The sequence below is a fragment of the Bidens hawaiensis genome, unplaced genomic scaffold (genome assembly GCF_021521415.1).
Source record: "Bidens hawaiensis isolate Kalapana, Puna unplaced genomic scaffold, B.hawaiensis_p1.1 tig00064752_1, whole genome shotgun sequence".
NCBI classification, from domain to species: domain Eukaryota; kingdom Viridiplantae; phylum Streptophyta; class Magnoliopsida; order Asterales; family Asteraceae; genus Bidens; species Bidens hawaiensis.
This window is the reverse complement of record NW_027501551.1, coordinates 1-15,779: the sequence shown is the minus strand read 5'-3', so window position 1 is coordinate 15,779 and position 15,779 is coordinate 1. Positions and strand designations below refer to the sequence as shown.

General features: G+C 35.9%; 1 protein-coding gene across 1 annotated transcript; it reads right to left on the bottom strand.

Annotated features, from left to right (window-relative positions):
* Positions 1-6,079: 6,079 nt before the first annotated feature.
* On the bottom strand, positions 6,080-6,766 carry LOC143604327 (uncharacterized). Its single transcript, XM_077080842.1, has one exon. It carries the CDS (start codon positions 6,764-6,766, stop codon positions 6,080-6,082), a length of 687 nt encoding a protein of 228 aa, XP_076936957.1.
* Between the last annotated feature and the right edge of the window lie 9,013 nt (positions 6,767-15,779).

Here is a 15,779-nt window from a genome sequence, read left to right as displayed (position 1 = left end):
TAAAGATATACCCCGAAGTGGACTTCTTGTCATCTTTGCATTTAGCAAAGTCAGAATCAGAATAACTGTAACGATTCCGGCAAATTCAGGTATACCCTAGCCGGAATATACTATTTACGTGTTATTTAATATTGATTATATGAGTTATAGCACGTTTATACGAATATATATGGTTCACAGTATGAATCATACTCAATTATATAGTGAATCATATTGGAATTACTATTAACCAATGAACGATTATTGAAACCCGAACGAATCGGGAATTACATTATAGTCGAAGTATATAATGTTTAGTGATATTTACGAGGTATTAATGCTTCGGGATAAGTGAATTATAGCACAGAAAAAGGATTTCGATTTATTTGTACGTCGGTACGATAAACGAAACCTTTAACACCAAACCAAGCAAGAGACGATCAATCAAGCCGAAAAAGATGCGTAATTATTAATGACATGATGTTTTAATGTCATGGGTTAAGTTTTGAAAGTTTTTAAATCAGTTTTATGAAAATTTTACTTTAACCCGAAAAACGACCATTTTAATTTCGTTTCAAGCCGAATTACGAGTTTAAACGAGAAACGAACTGAACCAGATTATCCACAACATTATCCGGATTGTGTAATCCAAATGTGTGGACAATATTTGAGATGTGGGCCCCCCCCACACCCCCTCTTTGGCCGGCCCCTATACACACACTCATACACATTATACTTTTCTTTTTTTTTTTACACAAAAACACTCTCAAACTCTCTCAACTTTCAAGCATTCATCCAATCCCTTGATCTCCAACCAAAAACTTGAAGGTATAAGCATGTTTTGATACTTGAATCTTGTTTTTAATTGCATAATTCTTGAGAAAAGGAAGTTTCATGTGAAAAAACGGGTGAAAACCCGAGATGAAACCGATTCTCGTGTGATCAAAGGATGTATACAAGTTATACAAAGGATCTTGATCCAAGTAATTAGTTAAAAGTGTTTAGAATGAATTTTTACGGTTGAAATCTTGTCAAATGAATTTTCCATGTGAAAGACGGGTGAAAATCCGAGATGAAACCGACTCTTGCATGACCAAGAGATGTATACAAGTTATACAAGGGATCTTGGTCCAAGAAATGAGTAAAAAGAGTCGAGAATGGATTTTTACGGTCAAAATCGTTGTTTTGATGTTTTAACCGACACTAGGAAAGAAATGGCTTGATTGTGGGTATAACTTGCTTGGTGTGGTGTTGATGTGCTTGTAAGTGTTGTATCTAGCGGCTAGCAAAGGCTAGAAACCGAGATCCTTGCGATCTAAAGCTAGAAAACACAAAATAGTTCGGTTTTCGTGTGTTTATGAAAAATGGACAGATTTACGTGTGCTTAGAGTCGGGTCACGAAATTTCACAGAGATGATCTACACATGAAAATATGAGATCTGTGAATTTTTGGTAATTTTTGGATAAAAGATGAATATTTGGTGAATTTAATGCTCGGTTTTGGCCAAAAATAGTGAAAAATAGCAAAACATGATGAAAAATTCCAGAAAATTTAAGATAAGCTTTTTATATCATATAAAAGTCACCCACAAAATTTGAGCTCAGTTGGAAAAGTCTAAGTAGGCTTTTCGGTGAAACGAGTTCTAGTGCTTTCTAGCTCGGTTTTGGGTGAAAATGGCTTGAAAAATAAGTTTTAAATTCTGGAAAAATTCCAGGAAGTTATGAGGATGATAGAGATCATCCCAGAAAAATTTGGGATTTTTCTAAAGTGTTTTGGTATTTTCGATATATTTAGTATTTTAATAAGATTTAAAAATAGATAAATAAATGTAAATATAGGAAAATAAATCTGGGAAAATTTTACAAAATTCCTTACTGTCAAATTAAGTTTTGTGCAAAATTTCAAGACCCGAGACTAATCGGGTAATTATTTGTGCTAAAAAGAACATAAAAACAAGTTTTTAAAGCTTAAAACGTGAAAACCGGCAAAGTTCGCATAAGCGAGCTGACTGGTACATGAAAACTCTAAAAATGGACTATTTCATAAATCTAAGTAAATTAAGTAAAAATAAATCATCCGAAAATAATTCGGATGATTTGGGTAATTTTACCCGATTTTACCGTTTCCGGCACCGAAATATCGGGAACGGGCCCCACGGCCAAACGGGGTGTCAAACCGAGCTATAATTTCATCACCTTAACTAAATTGACTGTCAAACTCTAAGCAATGTCACAATCTGAGTCCTTAGAAGTGTCACGGGGTTAACATAGTCCCCGAATCGAGTACAGTACTGGGTTAACAATGTTCCCAGATGTACCGATTGATACATATTTAAGTTATGGGAATTATATAGTAACGACTAGATATTATATTACAGATCCAGGCACGTAGCTGTTCCTTGTATTACTCACCGACTCACAAAAGGTGAGTTTTCACGAGCCCCTTTTAATGAATTGTTTTAATTATATTTTCCCGGGGCGGAAAACATGTCTTATTTAAGTATTTAAGTACATACCGATCGTATGGAAATACTTGTACATTTATATATATATGGTCTGATGCACAGAATATACAAAATGTTTATCATGTGTTATTGTTCTGGGGTAACATAGTTCCCAGGGGTTATTATTGTTCTGGGGTAACATAGTTCCCAGGGGTTATTATTGTTCTGGGGTAACATAGTTCCCAGGGGTTATTATTGTTCTGGGGTAACATAGTTCCCAGGGGTTATTATTGTTCTGGGGTAACATAGTTCCCAGGGGTTATTATTGTTCTGGGGTAACATAGTTCCCAGGGGTTATTATTGTTCTGGGGTAACATAGTTCCCAGGGGTTATTATTGTTCTGGGGTAACATAGTTCCCAGGAAGTTAATGGAAATGTTCTGGGGTAACATAGTTCCCAGCATGATTATATTGTTAATAAATGATTATTAAAATGATTTGTCAGTGTTTATTTAAATTAGTGAATCTCACCAACTATTCGTAGTTGACCCGTTTTCTTTACATGTTTTCTAGGTATGCCCAAGTTGGAATGATTGATATGTGCTTAACTATCTGTGCTACCTGTTGGAAGCTTGCTGCTCTATGTTTTGTAATGAATATATATTAATGTCTTATTGGTAATATATGTGTGTGACACCTAGACTGTAACGCATCTCGCAACAATGTAATATGTTATAAATTAATGTAGTGGTATTTTCTTTATAAGCAATGCTGTTGATATCAGATGTGTCTGTTGCATCCCGTGTACGTTTCCGCTGCGGTTACGGGGTGTTACAATAACCTACCACTTCTAAATTATCACTTCTTCTATAAGTTTGTTTGTAGTCTTTTGTCCTTTGAAGATATCGAAGCACCTTCTTAGCTGCTTTCCAGTGTTCAAGGCTAGGATTAGTCTGATAACGGCCTAACATTCCAGAAATATAAGCAATATCTGGACGAGTACAAACTTGTGAATACATAAGGCTCCCGACTACTGATGCATAAGGTATCAATCTCATTTGCTCCTTTTCAACCTCTGTTTTCGGACAATGGAATGCCCCGAAAACGTCTCCTTTAACTATTGGAGCTGCAGTTGGGTTACAATGTTACATATTGTAATGAGTAAGGACACGGTCAATGTAGGCCCTTTGAGATAATCCTAAGTTCCCTCTATGTCTGTTTCGGTGAATTTCGATCCAATAACATAACAAGCATCTCCGAGATCCTTCATGTCAAAGTTACGCGAGAGTAATCGCTTCGACTCATGCAACATGTCTAAACTATTACTTGCCTATAGAATATCATCTATGTATTGGACAAGTATAGTAAACTAACTCCCACTCATTTTGAGGTATGTGCATTGGTCCACTTGATTCTTTGCAAAACCTTGTTTCTTCATGATTTCATCAAACTTTAGGTACCATTGACGTGATGCTTGTTTTAACCCATATATTGACTTCTTGAGCTTACAAACTAGATGTTCTTGACCTTCAGGTTTAAAACCTTCAGGCTACTTCATGTACACCTCTTCGTCTAAATTGCCGTTAAGGAAAGCGGTTTTCACGTCCATCTGATGCAGCTCTAAATCAAAATGAGCTACTAGGGCCATAACAATCCTTAATGAAACTTTTCAAGAGACAGGTTAAAAGGTCTCTTGATAGTCAATTCCCTCTTTCTGACTGTAGTCCTTTGCAACCAATCTCGCTTTATAGCGTTCAACGTTCCCATTTGGATCAAGTTTTGTTTTGAACACCCATTTACATCCTACGGGTTTGACACTGTTGGGCAATTCTACCAAATCCCAAACGTCATTTTTCCTCATGGAGTCAAGCTCATCAATCATTGCTTTATTCCATTCAGAAGACTGATCACTGCTCATGGCTTCATTATAAGAGATAGGATCATTAAGCTTTCCGGCGTCAGCTTCAGTCAACTAGGTTACATAATCATCAAAGTTAGTAGGTCTTCTAGATCTGGATGACCTCTTGAGTTAATTAATGGGTTCAACATTGTCTTGGTTTTGAGTGTTTGATGTGCCTTAATCTTCTGTTATAATGGGTTCTGAGTGTGGAGAAGGTGGTGCAGAAGGTTCAATTGCATGGGGTACAAGAGGAATAACCGGAGTTACAATAATCGATGAGTCTTCCCCCGCATCTTGTATTTCTTGCAATTCTTCATAAGGATTAGTACTGCTCCCACTGATCTTGTAATTCTCCAGGAACACGGAACGCTTGGTTTCAACAATATGAGTGACATGGGAAGGACAATAGAAACGACAACCCTTTGAATTTTTAGGATACCCGATAAAAAAACAGGTAACAGTTTTAGGGTCAAGTTTCTTTAGCAAAGGGTTATAAAGTTTTGCTTCAGCAATACAGCCCCATACTTTTATATAATTAAGACTCGGTTTCCTTCCTGTCCAAAGTTCATAAGGAGTTTTATGGACAGACTTAGAAGGAACTCTATTGAGTATATGAATGGCTGATTTTAAGGCTTCAGTCCAGAGAAATAGAGGTAAATTAGTGTAGGCTAACATACTGCGTACCATATCCATAAGGGTTCGATTTCTCTGTTCAGCGACACCATTTTGCTGAGGAGTACCTCGCATGGTATATTGCTTCACGATCTCATGACCCTTACAAAACTCATAAAATGGACTAGGGGCCTGACCCACATCAGTATCTCTTCCATAATATCCACCTCCTCTATCTGATCTGACAATTTATTTTGACGATCTAATTGTTTTTCAACTTCAGTTTTATTATCTTTAAAAGTTGTTATAGATTCCGATTTTTCTTTAATGAGATACATGTACATATATCGGGAATAATCATCAATGAAAGTGATAAATGAAGTATGTCTAGCTATGCCAGCAATGGAGTAAGGGCCACTAATATCAGTATGAATGATTTCTAATAAATTAGAGCTCCTGATGGCACCTTTCTTATTTGCTGATGTCATTTTGCCTTTAAGGCATTTGACACATGTTCCAAAATCGGTGAAATCGAGATGTGGTAAGACTTCATTCTTCACGAGGCGGGCTAACCGGTCTCGTGAGATGTGGCCTAAACGTTGATGCCACAACATTGAAGAAGTCTCTTAGTCTTGTTTCTCATTAATCTTTGTGAGTTATTCATTAATATTATATGGCAACAAAGATTTAGAAAAATTATCATCTAGTTCTAATCTATAAAGACGACCATCCAAAAAGCCATAACCAAACACTTGAGAATTTAAAGAAACAGTAAGTTTGCCATGACTATGAAAAACATCAAAACCATCCATGTCTAACTTTGGACCTAATACAAGATTCCGATTAATCTCAGGAATATATAAGGTATCACAAAGTTTAATACATAAACCAATTTTCATTATTAATTGTAAAGTTCTCACATCCTTGACTTCAAGTTCTTTATCATTTCCCAGTCTTAGTGTTCTTTGGTTTCTTTCCAGCTTCCGGATTGAAAGGAATCCCTGAGTAGAATTGGTCACATGAACCATAGAACCAGAATCAAACCACCATGTATTAGCGGGAACAGTTAAATTATAGGACTCAAGTGTCATAAAGAGATCATTACCTTTCTTAGCCAGCCGCTCCTTAAAGTCTGAACAGTCTTTCTACTTATGAATGTACTTCTTACAGAACTTGCAGAAAGGCTTTCTAGTGGAGTTCTGAGAGCTGGTTGAGGCACCTGTATTAGTCTTCTGAACTTTAGCAAACTCCTTTCTGGGATTAGTGTTCTTCCTATTCTTGGAACTGGTGGCAAGGTAAGCAACTTCAGGTTTGTCCATCTTCATACGCTCTTCCTCTTGCACGCACATAGCAATCAGCTCACTCATAGTCCATTTGTCCTTCTGGGTTTTGTAATTGATCTTGAAAACTTCATAGGCAGCTGGAAGAGAGGTCATGATGAAGTGCACCAGGAAACCATCACTGATCTCCATGTCTAATCCCTTCAGCTTATGGGCCATGTCATTCATCATCATAATGTGCCCACGAATGCCACTCTTTCCATCATACTTAGTAGTCACCATCTTGAGAATAAGAGTACTAGAATGCGCCTTAGACGTTCCTTTGAATTGTTCCTCCACAAAAGCCAGATAGGTTTTAACATTTTCATAGTCTGGAATGGATCCTTTTATGGGCATGCTAATGGAGTTTTTTATAAGCATTAGAGACATCAGGTTACATCTCTTCCATTTTTCGAACAGTAAGTGCTGAGTAGGAGTGCTTTCAGCAGTTAGTGCTGGAGGTTCATCCTCGTTTAGAGAAAAATCGTAATCCAGGAAGGCGTGATTAAGCATAAGAGAGTCCTTCCAGGCAGCAAAGTTATCTCCAGTTAATGATGTGATTCAACCATTCGGAGCTGTTATTGAAATTTATATGAGAATGTTAAGATACTAAACTAGAAGAAACTTAGAGTGAACTAGGGGCAATTTAAACTAATGCAGGCATAGATAAGAACCATTTAAATTATGAAGCTGTGATAATAAATGTCTATTGTTAACATCGAAATAATAGACTAATATAATCAATAAAAGTCTACTTAAATAAAAGATAAATCACCTTTGGGCAGAATTAAATTTTACATAAGTATATGTGCAAAACAATTGTAACACATCACCTTCGGGCAGAAGTGAGACAACCATTTTAATCATGCACGAGTTAGTTTTGCTTTGATATAGATGTATCGCATCACCTTTGGGCAGAAGTGATACATTTAAATCATGTTTAAGCTAAACTAACACAACTTGTATTTAGACTTGAATAATATGTTAGATGTATCAGATCACCTTTGGGCAGAAGTGTACATTATCATTTATTCAAGTTAAGCCTTTTGTATGTTTTCTAAAAAATTAAGTAACATGTATGTTTATATTATAAGTATTTACAAAACATTGGTTTAGTTAATAGAAAACAAACTATTAGCTCGGATCGAACTCAGTGAAATTAGTGTTCTGGTTTGATGCGTTTTTTGGTTTTAGTGTTTTCGGAAACTCAGTGTTCTCCGAAAACTGTTTCAACTGTAAACACATACACCCATAAGTTGATGAACAGTTAATCATGTTTGATCTGAATTCTTAGGGATTGTTTGTTTATCCAAGATTTGATTATTTTGAAAGTAATTCCTTTATTAAGTTTACAGAATTCGAAATATCTTGGTCTAAATCTTAATAAAAATTTAGTAAAACATTATAACAATCCAGATCTTGAACCAGATTATATCGGGTTTTCGAAAAATTGTCAAGAACACGAAGATCATTAATTTAACAGATTTCGAAATACTTCAGTTTATATCTGATATGAGTTTTAAAACAGAAAAATTGTTAGGGTTTCTTATATTCGGGATTAAATAATGATAATAAAATAAAACGAATTAATAAAAGAACCGAAAATTTTTAGGGTTTATTAGATTTTAGTTCATGTCTTCCGGTTTAGATCCTGAGTTAATGGAAGACATGAAGAACTGATTAATCAACATCGCTTTGATACCATATGTTGATCAGTTATTCATGTATGTAATAGAAAACATGAATATTATGATAAACCTACAACTAAAACATACCTGTCACAGCAGAGAGAGAAGCCACGACTGATGAGAAAGATCCAGACGACATGATAGTCAGCTTGGTCGAGTTCCCCTTTAGGATGTATATTAGTGATGGGGATTAGGGTTCTTGAGAAACCGAATAATATATGGAGATGGAGGGTCACGAAAATATTATGTGAGGTTTAGGGTTATGTTCAATGATGTTAATCAGTCTCTCCATATATTTATATACAACCAAGGGGAAACCCTTGATTAGCAAGAAAGGGTAATTTGGTACATCAACAATTACTTAGCTAATAATAATAATGTATAATTAAATAACTTTGATCTATTATAATATAAATGATCATGAGGGCCATACATAAATATATATATATATATATATATATATATCCATATATTTATTCTTTCTTCTTCTTCTTCTTCTTCTTCTTCTTCTTCTAACCGAAGCAAATTTCGGATAAAAACATAGTGAGTTATCATTGGGTATTTTGTTGTAAAATATGGTTAAGCCACCAGTGACAGCCGGAAAAGGTTGGTAATGCTCCTACTCATGGCTGGATGTACTCCGGTTTGAATGAGATGATGAAGAAGAGGACGATGAAGATGAGGAAGAAGAAAAAAAGAAGAGAGAGGTTGAAGGAGAGAAAAAGAGTGTTATAAAAAATGACAAAAAAATCTCAAAATTTGGACGGGAAAGACGTGATTCACTTTAAATTTGGACAGAGCAGACGAGATTCAAAATCTTTTTTAATCGCCTCGGACCGCTTACCAAAGTGACTCCCCAGTCCAAGTTTTTAAGACATTTTTGGAATAATGGAAATTTAAGGGCCACTTTTTGTTTCTCTCTATAAAAAGACTCTTTTGGGAATTTAAAAGTAAAAACAAAAAACACAACTCAAAATTGGATAAAATGTAAAGTACTAAAAATTTATAACTGAATTAAAATTCAAAAATTCAAAAATTGGAACGGATAGAGATAGACATAATAGACCTAGTTTTCATATTTTTCATATTTTGCTAAGATATATGCTTTTCTACTTTTTTTTAGTGTTCACGAACTCATCCAGTTAAATGAGAGATGTTTTTTAGAAGAATTTCAAGTTTTGGTGTTTAAACTTCAATCCCTTTTAGATCGTCGTTTCGAAATATGTTTTATATTAATCTAGTCGTATGCTCCTTCCGAATAAAGCCCTAAAACATTAGCTTCAAATTCGAAACTAGCAATGAAGTTAAGTTATTTTAACAAGGTCCAAATAAAAAAATAGGGCCAAAGGTGAGACCAATGATAAGTTTGTGGTGTGGAGTTATTATCAACCCAACTGAAAATTACGAGATTATTGATATACAACTTGAAAAAAAAAACACTTAAAAATAACCGAATTTTAAAATAACTTCATTTAAGTCATACGTCATGCTTGGAAAAAAATCACTACTATACAACTATCATATATATTTTAAAGGGATAACTTCATAGAATAGTCTCGGATTCTGAAATATTCATCCTCTTTAGGCTGTTCAACTAGATGATATTTACTGAACTTCCACTGTCCACCATGATCCTGCGTACAAAACAATTAGAAATATAAAGAGTTATGACTAGACCATCGTGCTGAGGATCCAAAATATTGTTCATGTCCTTGTCGTCGAACGTGACTCTGTATTCTTTGGGCAAGGCCATTGTCTTAGTTGGTCCCTCGGGTCTTTCTACTTTGGCTACTTTGGCACTCCTTCTGGCTGCTCAGTAGGATGTGCCACATATATCTGATCTTCTGGAGATAACATTTACGATCAGCGCGGCCGGTGGTGGAGATTTTACCTTTTTGAGATCTTGCTCGGGATCCTGGTTTCGACGCTTCTTTCCCAACAACTGTTTTAAGTGACCTTTGCTGAGTAGGTAGCTGATTTCTCTCCTTAGAGCAATGCAGTCTACAGTTACATAACCAGAGTCTTCATGAAAAGCGCACCATTTGTACTTGTCTTTCCATGCACCATTTTTCTCATTCCTTCGCGGTCATCTTGCCTTTTCACCTAGATCCTGCGTTGCACATATCAATCCAGGGATGTTGATGTGGAGTTGTTTGAAAAGTTCAAAAATATTCCTGTGCTGAGCTTCCAATCTCTCCTGTTTCAGCCGTCCAGGGTATGGAATAGGTGGAACGTAATTTCAGAATGGTTCCATAGGTTGTAAGGTGCCTGTTGGGATCAGTCTTTCCTACGTTTTATCAGGGGATTCCTTCTCCATAACTTCTGAAGTTGGTGAGGCAACAATGGTTGTGCCACTTCTTAATGTAACAGCGTTGGCTGCTGCATTTGGGTTTGTTATTGTGTTGCTTGGAAGAGCGCCAAGTGGTTTTTCAGACAATTGTCGGACAATCTGTCCGATTTGAGTTTCTAGATTTTGCAATGATGCTTGTTGACTTTTTAGGTCAACTTCATGCTTTAACAATACTATGCTAATATCAATGGCTCTTAAGTCGGTCTTCTTTTCTGCGTCATTTGTCTTGGTCATGATTTGGATCAACATTTCTTCAGTTTTTGAGTAGCTCGGATTTTGATGGCTACTAGAACTATGTTCTTGAAATTAAGGTTTTAGGTTGGAAGGATTGGTTCAGCGGCCTCTTTTCGAATCCGGGTAGAGTTTGAGTGTTACCTCCGTCCTTCCAACTGAAATTAGGGTGGTTTCTCCAACCTGGATTGTAGTTGTTGCTGAAAGCATTGTTTTTACGAGCGATGAAGTCAACTTCTTCCATAGCCATATTGTCTTGTTTGCAGTCACTCGTCTTATGAGTTCCTCCACAGGTGTCACAGGTGATCTTGGTTTTTGATGGCTTGGCTTGAAGTTGTTCGAATTTTTTAGAGAGTGCTTCAAGCTGTGCGGTGACAAGAGTGTTGGAATCGACATGGTTCACTCCTTTATGTGTTGGTGTAGATCTTGGTGGATATAAGCGAAAATCTTCTTTGCTGCATTCTCTATGATTTCGAATGCTTCGTTAGGTGATTTGGATCTCGGGTCTCCACTGGCGACTTGGTCGATGGCCTGTTTGTTTTGACTGGATTGTGCATCAAAGAAAGTTTGTACTTGCAACCATACACTCAGTCCATGGTGTGGACATCTTCTAAGAAGACTTTTGTATCTCTCCCATGCTGCATGTAGCGATTCATCATCATCATCTGTCCGGAATCTGGTAATGATGGCTCGGTATTTGGCAGTTTTATTAGATGTAATGTATTTGAGAAGAAATTGTTCAACCATCTGGTCCCAGTTGGTGATGGAACCGGAAGAAAGAGATTCTAACCATTCTAAGGCTTGACCCATTACAAAGAACGGAAAAAGTTTGAGTTTGATCTGATCTTCTGAACAGTTTTGGATTTTAAAGCTTCTGCAGATTCGTAATAATCGAGATATATGAGAAAGAGGGTCTTCGTCGAGGAGACCGTGAAATTGAACTGAATTTTCCACATTATGAATGGTGCTTGATTTGATTTCTAAATGCTCGGTGATATCGGGTGGAGACACTCCATTGCCATAGCCTTTCATGAGTTGGCTTGGCATATTGGCTCATGTTGGGTTCATTGTTTTGTGCTTCCATCATTTTTTCGGTTTGATCTTCTCCTGATGTCGTAGAGTCTATTGACTCGTCTTTGATTGTTTTAGCGGTTTCTGCAGTCCGTTTACGTGTTCATCGGCGAAAAAGTCGTTCCGTTTCAGAAATTGGAGAAGAAGCTCAGGTCCGAATGTAGAAGACATACACGGGATTAAATCAAATCTAAACTATTTAAATTAAACTAAAGGTTAGTAGAATAAAAATTAAAGGTTAGTTAAAGTTTAAGCTAAAGTAAAGGTTAGACTAGCCTTAAAAAAATCTAATCCAATAGTTAGTAAAAAGAAAATAAAATAAAAGTTAAAACTTTATACAATTATAAACAATGATTAAATTAAAACTTGGATTGTTTTTAGAAACGTACTATGTCCCTGGCAACGGTGCCAAAAACTTGATGTGTGCGTGCGGTGTGGTAAAATATAATGGATGGGAGATTTATCTTTTGCACAAGATCGTGTTTTAAATTTATAAAAGTGATTTCTAGTAAGACTAAGCAGTCATAAAATAGGCAAGTGTACCTATCGTATATGCAGAATAGTATTGGTAAGAACCAAGTATCGATATGCGGACACAAATGTTACTAATAGTGAATCTTTGTTTTAGTTCAATCGGAGGGTTTTAATCATTTTGGGGTTGATTTTTAAACTTTAATAAGAATACTTAAATATAATATATAGGTGACAACAAGAGAAATTCTAAATGAGTAATTCAATTATATGAAGGTTACCATCTAGATCAAGAATCGAATCCATTCTTCCTTGATGATTATTAAGTAAACATATGATAAACTTGCCCTAATAATATATGATAGAATAGCCCCTCATTTCTAAGTGAACATATTCTATGACATAAAAGAAAGTAGCTTGCGTATTTTCAAGTCAACCCTTGCTTAATCTCATACTACCACGAGAATGTCAATTTAAGTAGGCAAGTAGTTTGGTAAAGTAGAAAGATTAGGATTGACTTCGATTTCTCAAATACCAATCCCAACAACTTCGGGTGGTTATAGTTTAGTCACACAACCTCCCATTGGTTGATTTAATTAGGTTATAATTATACATTCCATTAACTTATGATTTCTTTTACTAGCATGATAACCTAAGCAATCGTGTTAACAATGTTATTTTATAATTATCAAAACTAGATAAATAGATCATAGCTTATATCTCATCATTTCTAAGTACAATATAGGGATCCATGTTTTATCTTGAATGATTTACCAAGGTATTCTGTTTACCATTTCTAGTCTCCAAGAACATGAGTGAATCATGAATGATTGTTAATCTTCAAGCTTGATGTATTGAGTTAAAGTCATAAAACATTGTTCATCAAAGGATAATTACAAAATAACCATGTACTTTACCAAACTGAATCACCTGTTCAACATAATCATCAAGTAAAACAAAGCTTCTTCATAGAAATTAGATGGTAAATGGAGTTTAGCTCATAATGAGCATGGTTATGAACATCAAAAGAGATGAAGATAACAAACACATGATCAAACTAGAACAATCTAACCAAATGTTGGATGAATCTTCCTTCTTCAATGTTGATGGATGATGATGATGATGATGATGGATGATGATGATGATAGATGATGATGATGATGATGATAGCCTCCAAGCCTTCAAACTCTCCACAAAACCTTCAATATGAGTGTAAAGTGGGTGTTATTATAATAGAAACCCGTATAGAAGTTTTCTTCAAGCACACTTGATGAATGAAACATGCTCCGCTATATATAGGCAATCTTGGCACTCAATTACGGCCCCGTGCTCCAAGAGGCACGCCCTCGTGTCCAGCTGTCCTCTCGCATTTAATGCTCTGTCAGATCGTACATGGTGACTCTGCACGGGGGCGTGCTTCCTGAGGCACGGCCCTGTGTTTTTTGGTGTCTATTATATCTTCTTTGTCTTTTCTGAAAGGTGACCACGGCCCCGTGTCCACCTGTCCACTATTTTGTCTTTTCTTATAGATTTTTTTCTTTTCTGAAAGGTGAGCATGGCCCCGTGTTCTCTGAAGCACGACCCCATGTTTTCTTGAAGCACGACCCCATGTTTCCTGAAGCACGACCCCATGTTTTCTGAAGCACGAGCCCATGTTTACTGAAGCACAGCCCCATGTTTTCTAATGCACAGCCCCATGTTCTGTGAAGCACAACCCCATGTTTTCTGAAGCACAGCCCCATGTTTTGCTTTTTTCTTTGATTTTTCTTTGTCTTTTCATTCGTGTCTTCGTTTGAGGCTTGGATTTTACTGAAAATACATTTTAACATGATAAGTAGTTATTTTAACTATATTATACGATATAAGTTGCAGTTTATAGAGATATTTGATGCTAAGAAGATGCGTATTTTTATATGCATCGCATTACTTAAAGAAATATTTACATAAGAGAATTTTGTCTCATGGACATTACTTATCAAATTTAAACAGAAATAGAAAAGAACCTTCATCTTCTAGAGCTTTCAGACTCTGATCTTTAGTCAAATTTCACTGCAGCAGCCTTTTCCTTGAATAATGAGATCTCCCTGTGTTGTGGATGTTGAGAAGGTAGAATCCATCTGATTATCTCCTCAAGATCCTCCACATGAAGATACTCTAGGTCATTATCATGCTCTATTATGCCCACGGTCTGTCCAACTGAGTTTCTCAGGATAAAAGATTGACTCTTCTGTTCATAGACTATCTTCGAGAATTTTCCATTTTTCTGGACTTCATAATTGGGCCTTGACAATTGCTGCCTCATGCTGATGCATTCTCTCATGTTGGCCAGAGGGTTTGAGTATCATTTTGCGTTTTTGTAAGATGCTTCAATCATCATGATATAATTCATCCTCCTCTGCCTCTTTGTTTATTCAAATTGAGAGAGCTCCAACTTCCTTTTCTTGTTGAGAAAAGGAAATACCTTTCTAGATTGATCTTTTAGGAAATTTGAGAGTTCATTCCTTTGCTAAGTGGCAAATATGTGTCTTTCTTGATAGTCATACAGGTTAAGTCTTGCCAATTCTTCCAGTTGCTCTTTGTTGAAATCTTGAAAGTCATATTTAAATATAATATTCTTTAGTTCTTCATTGGACGTAATCACTTTCAAAGTTTTTGTCCTGGAATCAAGATAAAGGTTCTTTGATAGGTTCACCTCTGAAGGTGGCTTTTGTTGTTTTTGAAGTGTTGACCTTGTTGTTGGAATGGGGATTCTTATAGTGGAGACCCTAGGAGTATATTTTATTTTGGGTTCAGGTCTACTCACATGCTCTGTTTGTTCAAAGAGTCTCACAATTTGATCCTTTGTCATCATAATCAGCTTTAGATAATCTCCTCTTCTTTAGCTAAAGTTGTAATCATTTCCATTTTTTCTCTGTTAAGTTGCTCAGTTGGGGTGGATCTTTGTGACTTAATTGGTTCCCTTCTAGGTCCACATTGGAAGGATAGTAATCTTCTTTGTTCTTCTTCCAGCCTTATCCAATGCACCTTTTCAGTATAAAATAATTCTTTCAATTGTGCTTTACCAAGGTTATTAAAGACATTTTCAACCATTCCCTTGCTCATCATTAGTCCTTTCAAAGTCTTGATTCTGTATTCATCTTCCCACGAGAATAAGTCAACTTTGGCACATGCTTCAGCCGGTTCCTCTTTCACTTTAATCAATTTTGGAGGAGCCTGAGTTGGTTTAGATTGTGATTTTATTTCCTCATTGTATTTTCTCAACTCTGACTCATACAAGCTGATCTTTTGAGCAGACATCAACATTTTTTACTTTCTTCCCTTCTCCTCTAGTCATCATCAATCTTTGGAACAAAATTTCTCTCTCATCAGCCCATTTCTTCTTTGACATTCAACCCCTTTTTCTTTAACAGTATTAGGATAAGATTTGGTTTTCTCGGAATTTTTCTTGAAACTTTCTTCAACTTCCTTCTTGCTCATGGTATCAACTTTCTCAATACTTACACCATGATCAATTAAGCATTTACATTTTCCTTCATACTTATTATATAACTGATCAATTCTGTGTTTTTCCTCAGAAACTTTCCTTCTCTTCTTTTTCAATTCTTTCTTTTGTAGATTTGTACACACCTTCAATATCATCATAACTCTTGTGGCTCTATTGTTTGTGTGAGAAGTTGTGAAGCCTTAGATAAGCCAGAAATCATTAGGTGTTTTT

What these genes read in the sequence shown, in the direction of transcription:
- LOC143604327 (XM_077080842.1), bottom strand. Translation starts at nt 6,766, where the DNA reads ATGCTTAATCACGCCTTCCTGGATTACGATTTTTCTCTAAACGAGGAT.